A 17540-nucleotide genomic window follows, 5' to 3' on the forward strand; every position below is an offset into this window, starting at 1 on the left:
GGCTGGAGTGTAGTCGCACGATGTCGGCTCACTGCAACCTCCACCTCCTGGGTTCAAGCGATTCTCCTGCCTTAGCCTCCCAAGTCTATAGGTGCATGCCACCACGCCTGCGTAATTTTTGTATTTTCAGTAGAGACAGGTTTTCACCATGTTGGCCAGGCTGCTCTTGAACTCCTGGCCTCAGGTGATCCACCCGCCTTGGCCTCCCAAAGTGCTGGGATTACAGGTGTGAGCCACTGCACCTGGCATTCCATTAAATGTTAATGAGCCCATTCATTTATTCATTAGTTGATCAGACATTAATTGATGCCGGTTGCTGAAAGCTACGAGTTGGCAAACACTTTTAACAGTGAGTGGTGCAGTGGTTAAGTGCACAGCATCTTCAGCCAAACTGGCTGTGAGTAAATCCCACTCCACCACTTACTAGGCATGTCAGCTTAGGTCAATTGGTTACTTCATCTCTCCGTGTATCATTTTTCCCAACTAGAAGATGGAGATGATAATGATAGTACCTATCAAGGTTGTTATGAGGCTTAAACAAGCTTATATATATAAGCTTGTTTATATATATGTATGTGCAAAGTAATCAGAACAGTGCCATTATTGCCAGCACTATTATAAAATGTGTTCCAATAGAGACAAAGAGGGCCCCCCTCAGTCTAGAAAGATTTGGAGTTCCTTGCTAGGTCAAGGAGGAAAGGGCATCCAGGCAGCAGGAACGGCATGTACAAAGGCTCAGAGGCGTACACCAGTACAGCAAGCTGAGGGAACCAGGAGGAATTCCATGAGGCTGGAACTTAACGTGCAGCTGGGGGCAGGCTGCGAGTTGCATGCTGTGCATGGCCGGCTGGCTGTGCCATGCCAGGCATTTGGGTTTCCAATCTGATGGTAATGAGGAGCCTGTGAAGGGCTCTAAGTTACAGATGAGCCGTGTGTTTGTGGCAGATCATTCTGGCATCCATGTGGAGGATGGAGAGACGAGGATGGTATAAACCTGAAGATGGGATCCTTCCAGCCCCTGTGCCATTAGAAACCCTGGGAGGGAAGTGGTGGTGAGGCCTTAAGGAGGGATTGGATGGAAAGGATAGGGCAAGAATAACCCATGCGATATGAGGACTGATTGGATGAGGTAGGGGAGGGCAGAATCTAGGGTGGCCCGAAAGTTTGTGTCCTGGGCTGCCATGCAACATTAGTTACCAAGATAGGGGAGATAGGTGGGGGCAATGGCTTGCATCTGTAATCCCAGCAACTCAAGACGCCGAGGTAGGAGGATTGCTTGAGGCCAGGAGTTCGAGCCCAGCCTGGGCACTGTAGGGAGACCTCGTTTCTAAAAACATTTCTAAAAATTAGCCGGGTATGGTGGCACACACCCATAGTCCTAGGTACTCAAGAGGCCAAGGTGGGGGAATCACTTGAGCCCAGGATTCCAAGGTTGCAGTGAGCTACGATTGTGCCACTGCACTCCAGTCTGGGCAACAGAAATCCTGACTCTAAAATAAAAACAAAATAGGAAAACAACAGGAAGATCAGGCAGGTGGCAGTGTCTGTATGCTCTGGGAGGGGCAGAGGTGATGGCCTCAGTGTGCAGCACGTTGTTTGAGATTCATTCTCGGGAGTTCTTCTGCCTATGTGATGTTCCCCAGTCTCTCACACCAAGACACGCACACTCTTAGAAGACAGTTACCGTGTCTTATGATTTCTGTGCCACCCCTCACCCTTCCTACCTGCCCCAACCCATCCCAGGCACATGCTCTGTACTCAGTGACTGCCGCTGAATTGGATTTAATGGAATCCAAGCTTCCTCCCTACCCAACTCTTGAGATCTGGTAATTGGGTTGCAAACATTACCCCCTACTTGGCTGGTCTCTGGATTCCTGCTGTGCTGCCCTGGAGGAGTCTGGGAGAAACCACCCTTCTGTTGAAGAGGGCTAGACTGCCTGGGACCCTGCTGCCAGTCCCAAAGCTGCCACATCAACCTTGGGACTGAGCCCTCTTCTAAGACTTCCCACCTCCCCACAGGGGAGAGCATGGGCCTGGGGCATCTGCAGCAATGGGAAGAATGGATGGGCTGGAGGGAGGAGTGTGGCAGTGAGAGCAAAGACCAGCCTCATGTTTACTGGTCTCACCAAACCTCAGCTCCTTGGAGACCTTTGTTCCTAGAAGTGATGGAATCCTTACCCCGTCCCCCCGCCATCCCTATTCCTGCCAGGCACCCAAACAAGGTGCTGTCCCAGAGTAAACCCACAGCTCTTGAGCTTTTTCTCATTCCCACAGGGCCATCAGTAGGAAAAATTAATAGAAAATACTCCAGTTGAATACAAAGCCAGAGGCAGCTGGGAACCAACAACTGAGCCCACATTTCCCCTACAGTGTCCTCAGCTCAAGGCATGTGAGCTGGGCTTGCCTGAGAGCTGAGGGTGGAGAGGAGCCTCCTGAGAGAGCGTGTGAGAGTGTGTGCCTGTGCGCCCATGTGTGTGCACACGTGTGCCTGTGTGCCCATGTATTCATGTATGTGTGAGTGTGTGCTCCATGTGCACGTGTGTTTGTGGGGCTACATGCCCATGTATGCATCTGTGTGTATGCACGCATGTGTCCACATCTGTGTTGCCCATTACATGCCCACGTGCATGTCTGTGTGCACCCTGTGTGTATGTGCAATGAATGTGCACCTGTGGCAATGCACACCCATGGGAGGGGCAGGGGAGCTGTGGGAGCGTGGGGGACATTTTTGCAAACTCGGTGTTGTGGGCAGGCAGGTAGGAATGGGTCTGGACATGGCTGGACATGGGTCTGGACATGTTGTGGGCAGGCAGGTAGGAATGGGTCTGGACATGGGAACAGGAGTCATGTGTTTGTGGTGGAAGGAGGATTTCTGCCCGGGTGTTTGTGAATGAGGACTGGACGACTGAGGTGGGGCAGCTGTGCTTCTGGCTGAGGCCCCGCCGTCTCATCCTTCCTGGGGTCACCTCCCAGGGCAGCCACCTTTGCCAGAAGTGCCCAGGTTTGATGCTCCAGCCTGGGCTGGCATGGCCAGCAGAAAGCACAATGTCTTGGAGGCCCAGCAGAAGGAAGACATCAGTCTCTGAACATTGAAAAGGGGCATGTGAAAGTGTAGGGTGGGAGGAATAAGTCCCTTCGATTCCTCCAACGGTGGCTGACAAAACAGACCCCATCTCCCTGGAAGGCTGTGCCCTAGGATGGGAGGGTTGCAAAATGGAGGCAGCTCTGTCTGTTCTAGTAGTGGAGACCTGGATGACACCACTCCCCAGATGTCCAAGGACTGGGGGGCCTCTGGGGGCAGCATTTGAATTAGGCCATAAATGATTAGGAGAATGTCAGAGGAAGGAAGTGGGAGGGGAAAGGGGGCATTCCAGGTGGCAGAAACAACTCGAGCAAAGGCACAGAGGCGGGAAAATGCAGGGTGTGCTCGCGAGAGCCAGAGGTCCTCTGCAAGCTGCCTCCCGCATGTTCATGGAAGAAAGCTGAGGCCCAGAGAGAGGAAGTGTTTCTAAGACCTAGCAGTAGAAATGAGGTCCTCTTACTCCAGGTCAGTGATTTTTGTTACCCTAAAAAGCTTGCAGGAGGGAACACCGGGGAGTCGGCTGTTGGTTTGGTTTCCTTTGCTTTCTTATCCCCATCTAGGGCTGAATCAGGGATCCCTGTTCTTTGCCTTCCTCTGCCAGCAGCTAGCTGTGTGATTCTGAATAAGTCACTTCCCCTCTTTGGGCCCCTCATCTCCAATACAAAGGAGGTATAAGGCCCGGCCTCACCTGGGAATCCCAATTCGGACTCCATAGCAAGCTAAAATGTGGCTTAGTTATTCTCCTATCCTCAGCACCTAGCAGAATCTACAGCACAACACAGGTGCTCAAATAACTGTTTTTGAATGAAGAAAGGAAGGAAAGAATGAAAAGCATCGTGACTCTTCCTTAGCACTCTACTTTGACAGCCTCAGCCTCTCCCCTCCCCAGGCAGGACAAAGGATATAGGAGTTCCAAACCTTGAAGAGGAAGGCAAGAAAAACAAATAATCTAACTACAAAGGGGCCCTAAACTCTGCCTCTGGGTAGATGCCCCTGAGAGAACCTTTCCTTGCAGCCTTGGCCTTGCTGAAACTGTGCAGTGGGGAGGGCCTGGAGGAGGGGCAGGGACCTCTAGCAGAACAGGAGGCAGCTGAGCCTGAGCCACAGCTGGCCCTCCCCTTGCCCCCTCCCAACTCACAGCCTCTCTGCTCCAAGAAGTGTCCCAAGCCCTCTGGTCCCAACCCTGAGGGGTTGGGCTGGGTCTGAAACCTCCTGTTTCCCAGCCAATGATACCTTCATTTTTTCCAGTTCCAGTAACCCCTTTTTTGAGGCCTCCCTTTCATGTTAAGAACTTTATTGCTCATTTCCCTCTTCTATGACAGCAGCTGTATTTCTTTTAACTTTGTAAAACACACACATGATCTATGGTGATAGAAATCAGAATCAGTTGCCTCTGCGGTAGAGACTGACTGGAAGGGGGCACGAAGGAATTTGGAGGTGGTGAAAATGTCTGAAATCTTGATCTAGGTGATGGTTACATGGGCAGATATATTTGTCAAAATTCATCAGGCTGTACACTTAAGATCTGTGCATTTTACTGTATGTGGAATGTATGTACATTATACCTCATAAAGTACTGCTAGCATCTAAAAGATACACATACAGAAAAATACACGGAACAGACATGCTCAGTTTAATGAATTATTTAGCCAGCGCCTGTGAAACACCACCCACAATGCCTGGTGCCCCTGTGTAGTCCACAGAGCCTGGCTATAACCAAGCAGTTTCCCAGGGACACCAACACCCACAGACAGGGCACCTCGACTCCAGACACCATGTGCCTCTTGCTTCCCGGATTCATGGAAACACAGAGACCAGGGATGGGGCAGAGCCCACAGGCTTTGGAACATAGAATTTCCCATCAGTTCAACCCCAAGCTTGACTGCAACTCCCATTCTAGTGAATTGAAGGAACAGAAAACACACCATTTCCCCTTTCTGGGAGGGGGGTTTCCGTACCCGGCCTCCTCCAGTGAGTCTTGGCTGAGGGGTGGGGGTTGTCCCTAGTTAAAGTCAAGGAGAACTGTGCCTTCCCTGCATCCCTGCTAAAAATAACCCCAGGCAGTGTTGCTGCCACTGAGCAGCAGGAAGGACAGAGTCATGTTTTGCTTTAAAACTAGAAGCAGCTCGGCAGTTGGGGGCTAGGGCGGGGTGGGAGAGCAGGCTAGGGATCTGAGAACCCTGGCTGTGCTCCGTGCACCCCCACCTCCAGCTGCAGCTGCTCTTCCGGGGGTGCCTGAGAGGGGTGTGTGTATGTTAGTGCGTGCACGCGCATGTGTGGTGACAGGGCCTCCCAGCAGCAGAGCAGGAAGCCAGGGAAGCCTGGGAATGGGTGGGGAGGGGTCTCTGTCCTGATAACTGGAGCATGCAGCTGGAGGGCCAGGCGTCACGTACTCCATGGGGTCCCTACCTCCTCTGAGAAGCGTTCTGTCCCTGCAGCCCACACCAGGCTCCCTGGGGGTCGGAGAGTCTAGCCTTCTGCAGCGTGGCTGCCTGCCCCTCGGGGGCTCCTTGCACACACAGGGCTGGGGATTGTCGCTTCGTAGTCCCTGTCTCTGTCTGGCTTTCGCTCTGCCCAAAGAGATTGTGAGGTCCTCAAGGGTGGGCGCAGTCCGGCAGCGAGGAATTTCCCTGGAAACAGGAAGTACAAGATGTGTCAATGCAGGATCCTAGCAGAGGAGTGAGAGGCTGAGTAAAGGGAAGGGAAGAGGCCCTCCTGGCTGCTCACTCTTGCTCTCTCCTCCCACTACTCCCCTGCCTGTCTCATGCATCAGAGGCCTCACATTGTTGGTCTCTCTTTCTCTGTGCAGCTCCTTGGAGCCACGATCATCCTGCAGTTGGCCTCCATTTTCCAAGGTAACAATAAAGAAGAATCACCATTAATTTCACAGGTACCCCATTCCGGGCACTGTGATGACCCTGATGTGGATGATCTCATTTAATCCTCCCAGCAAGCCTGTGATATTGGAATGATTACAATTCCTCCCTATTTACAAATTAGGAAACTGAGGCTTAAAGTGGTAAAGTGCTAGTCTAGGATCCCACTGGTAGTACATGAAAAAGGCAAGGCTTGAAGTCATGATATGGAACACAGAGCATGTCCAAGATGACTGTCCAGAAGACAATAAGAATTTTAGGGCCGGGCACGGTGGCTCACACCTGTAATCCCAGCATTTTGGGAGGCTGAGGCGGGTGGATCACCTGAGGCAGGAGTTTGAGACCAGGCTGGCCAACATGGTGAAACCCCGTCTCTACTAAAAATACAAAAATTAGCCAGGCATGGTGGCAGGCGCCTGTAATCTCAGCTACTTGGGAGGCCGAGGCAGGAAAATTGCTTGAACTCGAGAGGTGGAGGTTGCAGTGAGCTGGGATCGTGCCACTGCACTCACAGCCACAGAGCGAGACTCTGTCTCCAAAAAAAAAAAAAAAAAAGAATTTTAGAAATTTGACCATTCTAGATAATTTAGGACACATGGTTGCTGAACTTGATTTTTTTATTTAAAAAACACACATATACACACACCCCAAAATAGTGGCTTTTTTTTTAGATGGAGTTTCCCTCTTATTGCCCAGGCCGGAGTGCAATGGCATGCTTTCGGCTTACCACAACCTCCGCCTCCCGGGTTCAAATGATTCTCCTGCCTCAGCCTCCCGAGCAGCTGGGACCACAGCCATGCGCTACCACGCCCGGCTAATTTTGTATTTTTAGTAGAGACGGGATTTCTCCATGTTGGTCAGGCTGGTCTTGAACTCCTGACCTCAGGTGATCTGCCCGCCTCGGCCTCCCAACGTGCTGGGATTACAGGCATGAGCCACCATGCCCAGCCGACAATAGTGGCTTTACAGCCAAAATGCGTACTCCCAGTTGTGATTTTGACCAAGAAACTAACCTTCCTGACCAAGCCTCAGTTTCCATCTCTACAAAATGGGTGTAATAATCCTTGCAGAGGATTACTGGAGAGTAGTGGATTTGAACTCAGCCTTTTTTCTAAACCTGGAAAACACAAAGCTCTTTCTTGCCTTGAGGACTTTGCATGTGCTGTGCTGTTCCCTGTGCCTGAAACCCTCAGCCTCCAGATGTTAACATGACTGGTTTATTCTTGTCATCCAGATCTCAGCTCAAATATAACCTTCCTCAGAGCAGCCTTCCCTGAGTACTCAGCAGACCCCCCTCACACTCCATCGCATCCCTATTCATGTTCTTCTTTGCACATATTGTGATCTGAAATTTTCTTACTTATTTGTTCTGTTTTTTTTTTTATGGCCTGTCCCCTTCCCAACTGCCAAGGATATAAGTTTCTTGAAAGCTGGAACCTCTGTGGGGTTTAATGACCCATTCACGGCGCTCAGAGCAGCACCTGGCAAACATCAGCGCTTGCTAAACATTTATGAATGAATGAATGAATGAGCTTTGGAAATAGCATTATATTTAAGTGACTAACTCTCACAGGCCTTGCTGAGGGCTGTGAATGTGGGCTAATGGGGGATCGGAGGAGAGTGCTTTGGGCCTGGCTCTGGCCCAGGCTCAGCCCTGAAGCTCCCGGGCTGCAGGGAACCATGAGGCTGCCTGGGCTTCCGGCTGCTGCAGGATAAAGGTCAACTCTTGCTGGAACACGAGGTTCTGCACCATCTGGGCTTGCCTGCCTCTGGCCTCATCTCCCTGGGCTCTCCAACCTGCACTCCATGTCCAGCCAGACCAAACAACTCCCAGTGCCCACCAGAGAACACCGGGCTGCTTCACGCCTGTGTGCTTTTATACACACTGTTCCTTCCACCTGGAACGTCCTGCACCCTTGCTCTGCCTGGCCAATTCCTCTCTCCCTGAACCTTCTGCTCTGGCCACACCCAGTCCCCAACTTCCCAAGACATTATAATGATCCGTTTTTGTGCATTTTCCCAAGTAAACCAGGGACTCAGACTTCCCAAGTAGCCCATAGGAGGGCAGCGACCAGGTTTTGTGTCCCCAGTTTGTAGCACAATACTTGGCACACACACACAGTAGGTGCTTAATCAATGCTCAGGCATGGCCGGGCGCGATGGCTCACGCCTGTAATCCCAGCACTTTGGGAGGCCAAGGCGGGCGGATCATGAGATCAGGAGATCGAGACCATCCTGGCCAGCACAGTGAAACGCCGTCTCTACTAAAAATACAAAAAATTAGCTGGGCGTGGTGGCGGGGGCCTGTAATCCCAGCTACTTGGGAGGCTGAGGCAGGAGAATTGCTTGAATCCGGGAGGCAGAGGTTGCAGTGAGCTGAGATCACACCACTGCACTCTAGCCTGGGCGACAGAGCGAGACTCCATCTCAAAAAATAAATAAATAAAATAAAAATAAAAATAAATAAATAAATGCCCAGGCACAGGTGTAGGACTTTGGTTCCCAGGGCATTAACTCAATTCCTGGGACACACAGTAGGTACTCTGTAAGTGCCCACTGGATTAACAAGGCTGAGCAATCTGACACTGGCAGAAGCTTGGGGCAAGGTGAGGCATAGGGCGTGGAGGTAGGAACAAATGGAAGATGCTTCCTGGGAAAAAAGATGGTGTCAGAGGGAAGAAGGCAGAAGGGATCTTGGGAAAATTCCCAGAAGACTGGAAATACAAAAAGCAAAAATAAAAAGTAAACACCGATAGATGGAGGTAAACAGGACTCTCAGTGAACAAGGAGAGAGAAATTCAGAAGGAAAGATAAACAAAGAAGAACGAACTCAGAGAAAGAAGAAGGTCAGAAAGACAAAATGTGCCCATGAGAGCCATAGAGGACAGATTGCCAGAGACCAGGACAGACCAACTAAATACATTACGTCTGGGGTCCCTGCTTCATCCCCTGGGGGTAGGCAGATAAGGCTGGCACGGGCAGTGTGGTGCTGTGGTCCCTTCCTTGGGTGATGGGGCTGAATGAAAGCCCACACATCATCAGGACATCTTGGAAAACTTTTCCTCTCTTAGCTCAGGAGAGGCCCTGTGATAGGAAACAAAGTACCCCAGACAGCAACTACAAACCTAGTTTCTTGCCCTTAGGCAAGCAACTTAGCTGCTCTTGCCTCAGTTTTCCCAGCAGGAAAGCGGGTCTGATTCTCACTTTAGAGGCATATTAAGATCATACTGAGTTAAGGCAGGTACATTAAATGTACACAGCCTGATATAAGTGCCAGGGATTGACATAACGGTGGTGCTTTCTCCCAACGGCCTGCTGTAAACGGGTCCTAAGAGAGGCCGTGTCACTGTCACTGGGTGCTGCAGATAGACCTGACTTCAGAGCCCTGGAACCCAGGCTCAGCCCCTGGTTTTTGGATCCCAGAGCCAAATCAATACAACCAGGAAGTTTATTCCTGGGTGAAGGGTGAGGGGCAGCAGGCATGCCAGCCAGCCAAGAGACACACGGAGCCCACAGCCAGCAGGCCTGACTATCCAACTCCACTGCTGAGACTGTCCTCTGGGGCCTTGCTAGTATCCAGATTTCAGCCTGTTGAATGGGCTAAAAACAATTTTCTAGCTGTCAGATCACACCTCAAGGCATGCAGGAGCTCCAAGGAGGCAGAGTTCTCCTTCATTTGAAGGGAGAAGGGAGTAAGACTCTGAGGCTTGAAAAATGGAGAATTTGCATTTTAGTTACATAATCTGAACAATCTCGAAGACTATTTTGAAGTGCTGGCTTTGGCCAGGTGAGATGGTTCACACCTGTAATCCCAGCTACTTGGGACGTTTACTCAGGAGGCTGAGGTGGGAGGACTGCTTGAGCCCCAGAGGTTGAGGGAGCAGTGAGCCATGATCTCCCCACTGTACTCCAGCTTGGGCAACAGGGTGAGACCTTGTCTCAGAAAAAAAAAAAAAAAATAGGTGCTGGCTTTGATGTCAGACAGACCTGAGTGTGAATCTCAGCTGAGCTCTGTCATTTTTCTGAGCCTCAGTTTCCTTAACTGTCAAAGACGGCTAACAATAGCACCCACACCCCAGAATTGTTGTGAGGAGTAAATGAGATCCTGTAAATAAAGACCTGAACCTCAACCTTGGGTCTAGTAGTGAGTCTCCTGCGCCACAGTCTTTGGGTTCCAAACGCTGTTGGGGGTTGGTGTGCAGAGATAGTTCTCCATATAAGCAATCAAGATTAGCCATCAATGTGAATAATAATATCCCATGCTCCTGGGAGAGGAAGGCCAGATCATAAACATATTGATCTCTCAATATCTAAGCCACTTTGAGGAGATTAAACTGGTCACAACTCAGAAAATCATTGAGAAATCATCAAGTGTCAAATTCCATTAGGAATGTGTGACTCCTGGGGGTGAGAGGATGGGTAGATCCCCCTCCCTGCCACGAGGCCCCCACCTCTGCCTCTGTTCTCTGTGACTGACAAGGAAGGATCTGTGATTACCAGGTCTGCCGAGCTCTTGGAGGCAACTTACATAGTGCTGTCACTTGTCTAGCTGGGCTCAGGAATATTGCTAAAATGCTTGGGAAACAAGGCTGGCAAGGGGAGAGGGATCAGCCTCAAGGGTCCAGAGAAACTCCAGACCTGGTGTGGAGACTCCATAGCTTTAGAGGCAGTTTCAAGGCTGGGTGATGGGAGAGAGAAAGGACTGGGGGCTTCACCCTTCTGGAGTCTAACTTCTCCAGGGTCTCTCTGCACCCCACCTTCCCACCCCCAGCAAGAGTTTAGAACCTAAAGACGGGGAGTGGGAAGCAGGAGACTCATTTCTTGATCCATGGGGAGTTGGGGAGCCCAAGTGGAAGATGGGGAGATGAGAGCAGGGGTAACTGACAGCAGGATGCCACAGCTAAAGAAGGAAGTATAAATATAAAGCGGCCAGTGTAGGACTGGACAGAGGCCATATGAAACACACGGTACATTCCGGTCCCAGCGTAACAAACTGTACCAGCCTTTTTGAGAGCTGTGAGCACTAAAAAGGGGAGGGAAGAGAGCAGAGGTTCCTTCGAGGTTGGCCCTGCCTCCTCCTCCCCCACTTCTCCCACAGCTCGGGGCACCGCAGGGAAAGTCCTGATGTTCCTTTTGCAACCACAGGAAACCTACCATCCCTGCTCACACTCTGTACCCTGTTCCTCTCAGCAGCTCCAGACTGGGAGGGAGCAATGAGTGTGTATGCATGGGGGTGTTTGGGGGAATGTAGGGTGCAGACAGCCCCAGCAGCCTAGGTGACACCCGGAAAGGCGGCAAGCATCACTTGGATACCGACTGGAAGTCACAGCCTGTAAGGGCTGCAAGAGAGGTACAGATGACGGTGAGGAAGTGCCTTGTCCAAGGTCACACAGGCAGTTGTTCACCAGGGTGGGACCAGAGTGCATCCAGAACTAGGCAGTGCTGGGCAGCTCTCTTGGGTGTAGTACGTAGGAGTGGCAGGCCAGAGAACAGGCAGTGCCCAGGGACTGAGGGTGGGGAGCCCAGATCCAAGGCTGCCTCTACGCTCTGGTTGGCTTTGGGAAGGCAGGCCTGGCTTGGGCACTGTGCCCTCCAAGCCTCCCAATCCTATCCCCCCAACCTTAAATATTAGAGATAATGCATGTGAAGTGCCTAGCGTGGAGGTTGTTTTGTGGTGATGTCAAGCAGAATGAGTCACGTCCACCCCTCCCATCTCCTCCTCCTCCACACACACACACACACACACACACACACACACACACACACACAGCGCTCAAGGCCTAGAACCTCCTGGGATCTTTCTCCCATATCACCACCTTCTTTCTTCTGAGTCCCTATAGCTATTACACACATTTGGTACTCACCACCTGCTGGCTTGGGTTATTATTTAACCTAACATCCAGCGTGTTTGTCTCTTCAATTGCCCAAGGGGAGGATATCATTTCAATACACCCAATATTTATTGAACATGAACTCCAGTGCCAAGCCTGGCCTGTGGGGGATGAGTTGGAATGGTGGTGGGAGGCGGGGGCAGTGGAGGAGAGGGCTCAAAGAAGAAGCAGACTTTGTTTCTGCCTCAAGGACTTTCTAATCTGGTTAGAAGAACAGGATTAGTAAACAGATCGCTAGAATATGAGACAGGCCACACGCTGTGCCGTGAGAAATGTACAAACTGAGTGTGCTGGGCGTTCAGAGGAGACAGGAATCAGATTTGGCTGGCACTGTTTCAAGGAAGCTTTATGAGCCGGAGCAGCAGAGATGGGTAGACAGGGAGGACGGGCACTCCTGGCATGACAAATGGCACAGCAAACTGTGGAGGTGGGAAGGAGGGAGAACAAAGGACTTCAGGACTGTGTCTTAACCTCATGGTGACATTCTTTAGCAGGACCCAATACAGAGCCTTCCACACGGTAAACGTGCTATATAAATGCTTTGTTCCCTCCTTGGTTTGGAGAGGGTGGGATCTTTAGGACCAGCACTTAGTGATGTCTTTCCACAGAAGGATGGGTAAGGAGAAAACGTGGCTCTGAATAAACCGGGGGTTTGGAGCTAAACACAGGGAAGGGTCAGATTCCAGGGGCAGTTTGGGGTCGTCTTCCTTGGCCTTGCCCTTCTTTCACCCTGTCGTCCACACCCACCCGCCAGTGTCTGGGCTCTCCCTACTCCCGGCGTCGTGCCAGGGATTTCCCAAACCGTCCAAAAGGGCTGGGCTTGGTTTGCCAGCCCCGGGAATCCCTGGAGTCTCCGTGTTCCAGGCTTCTGTGAAGGATCAGGGAAGGGGGGCTAGGAAAGGGGAGGCTCCTCCTGGGGATTGCTTGAATTGGCCCCCTCAACACGGGCTTCCGTTGTCACGTGACTGCGTCCCAGGTCTCGCAAGTCTGGGGCTGGCGAGCTCCAGCTATCCTCCTCCCGCCCCCCGGACTGAGCGCTGGAGAAGCACGGACTGAGCGCTGGAGAGCGCTGGCGGCAGCCTGGGTGGCTCCTTCTGCTCGTAGAGCTCCCCACACCTGCTCCCTCCCCCAGCTGTGCTAATCCAGGCGCCACCCAAGCCTGGGGTACCCAAGCAGGGGCAAATGGGGGATGGCTAGGTCTGGGTGCTCTAAGGCCGGTGAGTGGGCAGGGCTGCGGGGCCCACGCGCGCCCCGGAGGTTGCTCGCCAACCCCTGCCCCAGCGTGCAATCGCATGGTTGCGGCGGCCGGGAGACTGCGCGCCGAGCGCAAGCCGCGAGCACAAACAGGGCGAGGAGGCTGGTGTGAGCGCCTGGGCCCGCTGCCAGCGCGCCGGGGCTGGAACACAATGTCCCGAGCGGGCGGGCGGGCGGGCGAGCGCGAGCGAGAACAGCCTGACTCAGCAGCTGGGTAAGTGGGTGTGCTCGCTCACCAGATCAACCGCTCTTGCAGCCTGCGGTCAGCGACGACCCGGCACTCGGCAGCTCCCTGGAACGGGAGGGGCAAGCATACGGCCCGCTCCTCTGCTCGCGCCCCAGCCTGCCGCGCGAGACCTCCACGTGGCCGGTTTGCGCATCCCTCTGCCTTCTCGCCCCTCTATTAAAGCGTCTCCCAGCCCCCAGCCTGAGCGCAGCAGGCTCTGCCCACCTGGGAGAAGCACTCTCCTCACCCCACCCGACAGGTGTGGCCAGGCACACAGCTGCTGTGTACATGTCCTGTTTTCCCCAAACCTCACCCCTCTGGGACGCCTCGGAAGGTCTTGGCATGGGGGATGTAACTCTTAGTTGCAAACAGAGGTAGGAGTTTGTTCTGGGGTAGTGGTGGAGTAGGGAGCCGAGGAAGGGGATCCTAGGAGAAAAGTGGGACATAGGGCAAGAGGATCTCCCCTATCTCTGTCCTCAGCTGACCCAGAGTTCAGAGTCTCTTCCTGCCCCCTCCCCTCAAAACCACTAGGCCCCTGAAGATTTCCTCCTCGGAGGGAGGGAGAGGCAGGTGGTGTGGTGTTTTGAAGCCCGAGACCCTGCTTTTCTGCCCCCACCCCCAAACCACAATAAAGACCCAGGAATCCTGCCACCTAGCCACAAAGCTCCTCCTTCCCCCTCTATGCAGGGGAAATGGGGTCCCATTTGGGGTCCCCACTGGGGACTTATGCTGTCCCTATGCTGTCTCCTGGCGTCTTGTGGGGCCATTGTGAGGATGACAGCAGCCCAGAGCAGGGTTATTCCTGGGGGTGGGGACCTGTCTCACGTCCCAGCTTCCTGGGGTGCCTGCGCAGTGCCCTGAGGGATGCTTTGTGCCTGGAGAGTGCCAGGACAGGCGGGGAGGAGTGGTTCCGGGAAAGGCCCTGGCAGGCAGCATAGGCCTGGGCTCCAGGGCCTTTGAGAGTGGGCCTAGGGGAGGGACCTCAGGCTGCTGAAGTGCCTCACCTGGGCCTCCTGCCATCTGGTGGCATCTCTGGCACCCTCTGTGGCTAAAGATGCCAACACAGGCCTGGGCCGTGGACCCCCTTCCCATACACACATCACGCTTCCCACACAGGCTCTTACCCAGCCAATGCACACTGCATCTCCCAGTCGGGAGGCACCTTCACTGCCATCTACTCCCACCTTCTTCCTGATGCTTGAAATCTGTCCATGATCCCAGGTCAGTGATTGCTCGAGGCTGTGACAGGGACACTCTCAGACAGCAGCCCACTGCTCTTCTGGACTTCCCTATCTCCAAGTCCAGTCACCTACAGGACACCTGCCCTTACATGGCCTAGAAGTGACTGAACTCATATTCATGCCCCTCATACCAGCTCCTCCCCATTGCCCACCATGACCCTCCCAGTCCTAAAACTCACTGCAAAGGTAGATTAATTTTTAACTGCTTTCTCTCCTTCACCATCCTTATGTCTGATCTCTTATCAAATTCTTCCCTTTGTTGCTTTTATTTCAAAAGATATTGTTTGTTCATTACTTTTCTCCTTCACCCTTTCCCCTCCAGCCCCATAGAGTCCACCTTTGGCCCAAATTCTCACAGCAGCTGCCACACTGTCCTTTCTTTTTCCTTCCTCCTACACACCCTGCTGGAATAATCTTTCTCAAACATCATTTATTGTGTATGTTATCAACTTCAGACTCCTCAACCAAGCACAGTGAGTACACTAGCTAACCTGTGTACTCTCTGTGATGGGACCTGAGTTCATTCATGGCATGTCCAGGCCACGGGGTTTAGTGCAGTGCCTCCTGCACAGCAGTAGGGCAGCAAATGTTCCTCAAGTGACCCATTCATTTGGTGATGTTCCCTTTCCATCCTTCCTATTCTCTCTCCTGCCTTGGTCTCCCCAGTCCCATCAAGCCTATTGGCTTACTGATGCTCACTGGGGCCCTTTTGTTTGAAGTGCCACTATTTTTCATTTCCCCAAAATCTTTGGTGGGGGGCGGGGGGTGGTGGCTGGTGGGGAAGGGAGAGGCTGACATCCAAGTTAATATCAGGGAGGTTGTGGCAAATACCAACTGCAAAACCTTGGGTGCAGAGTAGAATGAGGGCAGATGCCTGCTAGGAGGGCAGATGCCTGCTCAGTAAGAGAACAAAACCACAGAGGAGGGCAGAAGGTGGAAAGGAGAGTGGCGTAACTAGTGGCTTCCCTCTGAGCCTGTGAGCTGCCTTTAATCTTTTCCTTTTTTTTTTTTTTTATTTTTTGAGATGGAGTCTTGCTCTGTTGCCCAGGCTGGAGTGCAGTGGGGCAGTCTCGGCTCACTGCAACCTCTGCCTCCCCGGTTCAAGCAGTTCTCCTGTCTCAGCCCCCCGAGTAGCTGGGACTACAGTTGAACGCCACCATGCCCGGCTAATTTTTGCATTTTAGTAGAGACAGGGTTTCACCATATTGGTCAGGCTGGTCTTGAACTCCTGACCTCAGGTGATCCACCCGCCTCAGCCTCCCAAAGTGCTGGGATTACAGGTGTGAGCCACCGCACCCTGCCTAATCTTTTCTATATTTTATTGCTTAGTTATGTCCTGCAGTATTTTAAACCCTTTCTCCCATAGGCTGTAGGCTCCTTAATGGCAGGGACAGTGTCTTTTATTTATTTGATACCATTTACTTATTTTGAGAAGTGGGCATGAAATACTTTGGAGGGCACATAAAACTTGGGTCTCGATCCTGGTTCCAACACTTAGCTGTTTGGCCCTGGGTAAGTCTCTTAACCTCTATGAGCCAGTTTCTTCGTCTGTAAAAGTTGCTAGTGACACTCGTTTTGCAGAATGAGGGGCAAAAATTACAGAGAATACAAAGCACCAGGAAAGTGCCTGTTGTACCCAATAGTTTATATTCCTTCCCCGTATGGTTAGAGCCTTTCCTAAATTGGGAGGAAGGTGTTCCTTAACTACTGCCCATACTGGGACACTTTAAACTTGAAAAGGGGCACTGTTAATAATTACGTCCGTTCCAGGGACGCAGAGCCACCCTACCCTAGTTCACAACAAGTGGCAGGGTTCGGATAGCACGCAATATCCCAGTGCCTAAGCACAGCCCCAAGCATAACGCTCAATAAATGCCTGTTGAATCAACGAGCGAACAGAAGCTGACCCTCACTCCGTTTTTTGGACATCATTGAGTGAAGCAAATTGAAAAGCCCGCCCCCGCTGCGCCCCCACCCCCACCCCGTCCCAGAGCCACCGGCAGCCTCAACTCCCTGAGGTCTGCCCTTCTCTAGCCCACCGTCCCGCCCCCGGTTGCCTTGACATCAGTGACGTCGCGAGGGGCGTGGCCTCTCTCCATCCTCTCCGGGTGCCCTGGGCCCCTCCGCATCCGAACCTGGGGGGAGGATGAGGTTGGTGGCCTTTGACCGTACTCGCCTCCCGCCGGGCCAGCATCTAACTAAGCCCGCCTGGCCGCCCTTCTCGGGCGCGCAGTTGTCTCGAGTGTGGGTACCCACCTCCACCCCCACCCTCACCCGGGTGAACTAGCGGGGGTTCTAGAGAGTGCCGGCTCCCAGTGAGCCCTCTCCAACAGCTGCGGGCCACAAGATCCTGAGAACCTGGGCCCAGCGCTCAGCTCAGGCCCGCCCCTTCCCGGGCAGCCCCGTCGCTCCGCGTCCTAGGGGGCGGGCGGGAAGGATGGGACCCCCGCCTAGGAGGCGCGCAGGCGCCGCCGAGCGCGGGAGAGAAAGAGTTAAACTAGGTGCCGGCGCCGGGCGCGGCGGGAGTGGGGGAGGGGAGCGAAGAGAAAGTGAGAGCGGGGGCGGAGCGGGGACGGGAGCGAAAGAACATCCTGTGCCCGTCGCCGGATGCGCGCGGGGGGAGGAGGTAGTCCGGGGAGGGAGAGCAAGACCGGGGGAGGCCCGGGACGGGGAAAGGCGCGGCCTCCTTCCCCCCGCCGCAACCTCCTCCTCTGGGGGCGCTGGCCCCCTCTGCTCCCCGCGCCTTAGGCTGAGCTACCCGGAGGCCCCAGGATCTGGTTCCTGGGCAGGAGTAAGCGCTAGCTGGGGAGATGATCTCGGAGAGTGTGGGATCCACGTTAAGGCAGGGGCGGCCCCCAGCCTTTCATCTCTTGGCTTTCTGCAAGGGAAGCTCGCACGTGTTGAGCGTCCCCTGTGCACCGAAAGTACACACATTATCTCAGTCCTGACAGCGGCACTTCCAGGCAGTAG

At 53.1% G+C, this 17540-nt stretch overlaps 1 protein-coding gene across 1 annotated transcript; it reads right to left on the reverse strand.

Annotated features, from left to right (window-relative positions):
- Positions 1–4740: 4740 nt before the first annotated feature.
- On the reverse strand, positions 4741–16699 carry LOC129398094 (uncharacterized). The gene is made up of 3 exons (XM_055114401.1): positions 16610–16699; positions 13340–13503; positions 4741–5712 (listed from the first exon to the last, which is right to left on the reverse strand). Exons 1-3 carry the CDS (start codon positions 16697–16699, stop codon positions 5223–5225), a joined length of 744 nt encoding a protein of 247 aa, XP_054970376.1. The 3' UTR covers positions 4741–5222.
- Positions 16700–17540: the final 841 nt, after the last annotated feature.

Source organism: Pan paniscus, chromosome 5, assembly GCF_029289425.2.
Source record: "Pan paniscus chromosome 5, NHGRI_mPanPan1-v2.0_pri, whole genome shotgun sequence".
Classification (NCBI taxonomy): domain Eukaryota; kingdom Metazoa; phylum Chordata; class Mammalia; order Primates; family Hominidae; genus Pan; species Pan paniscus.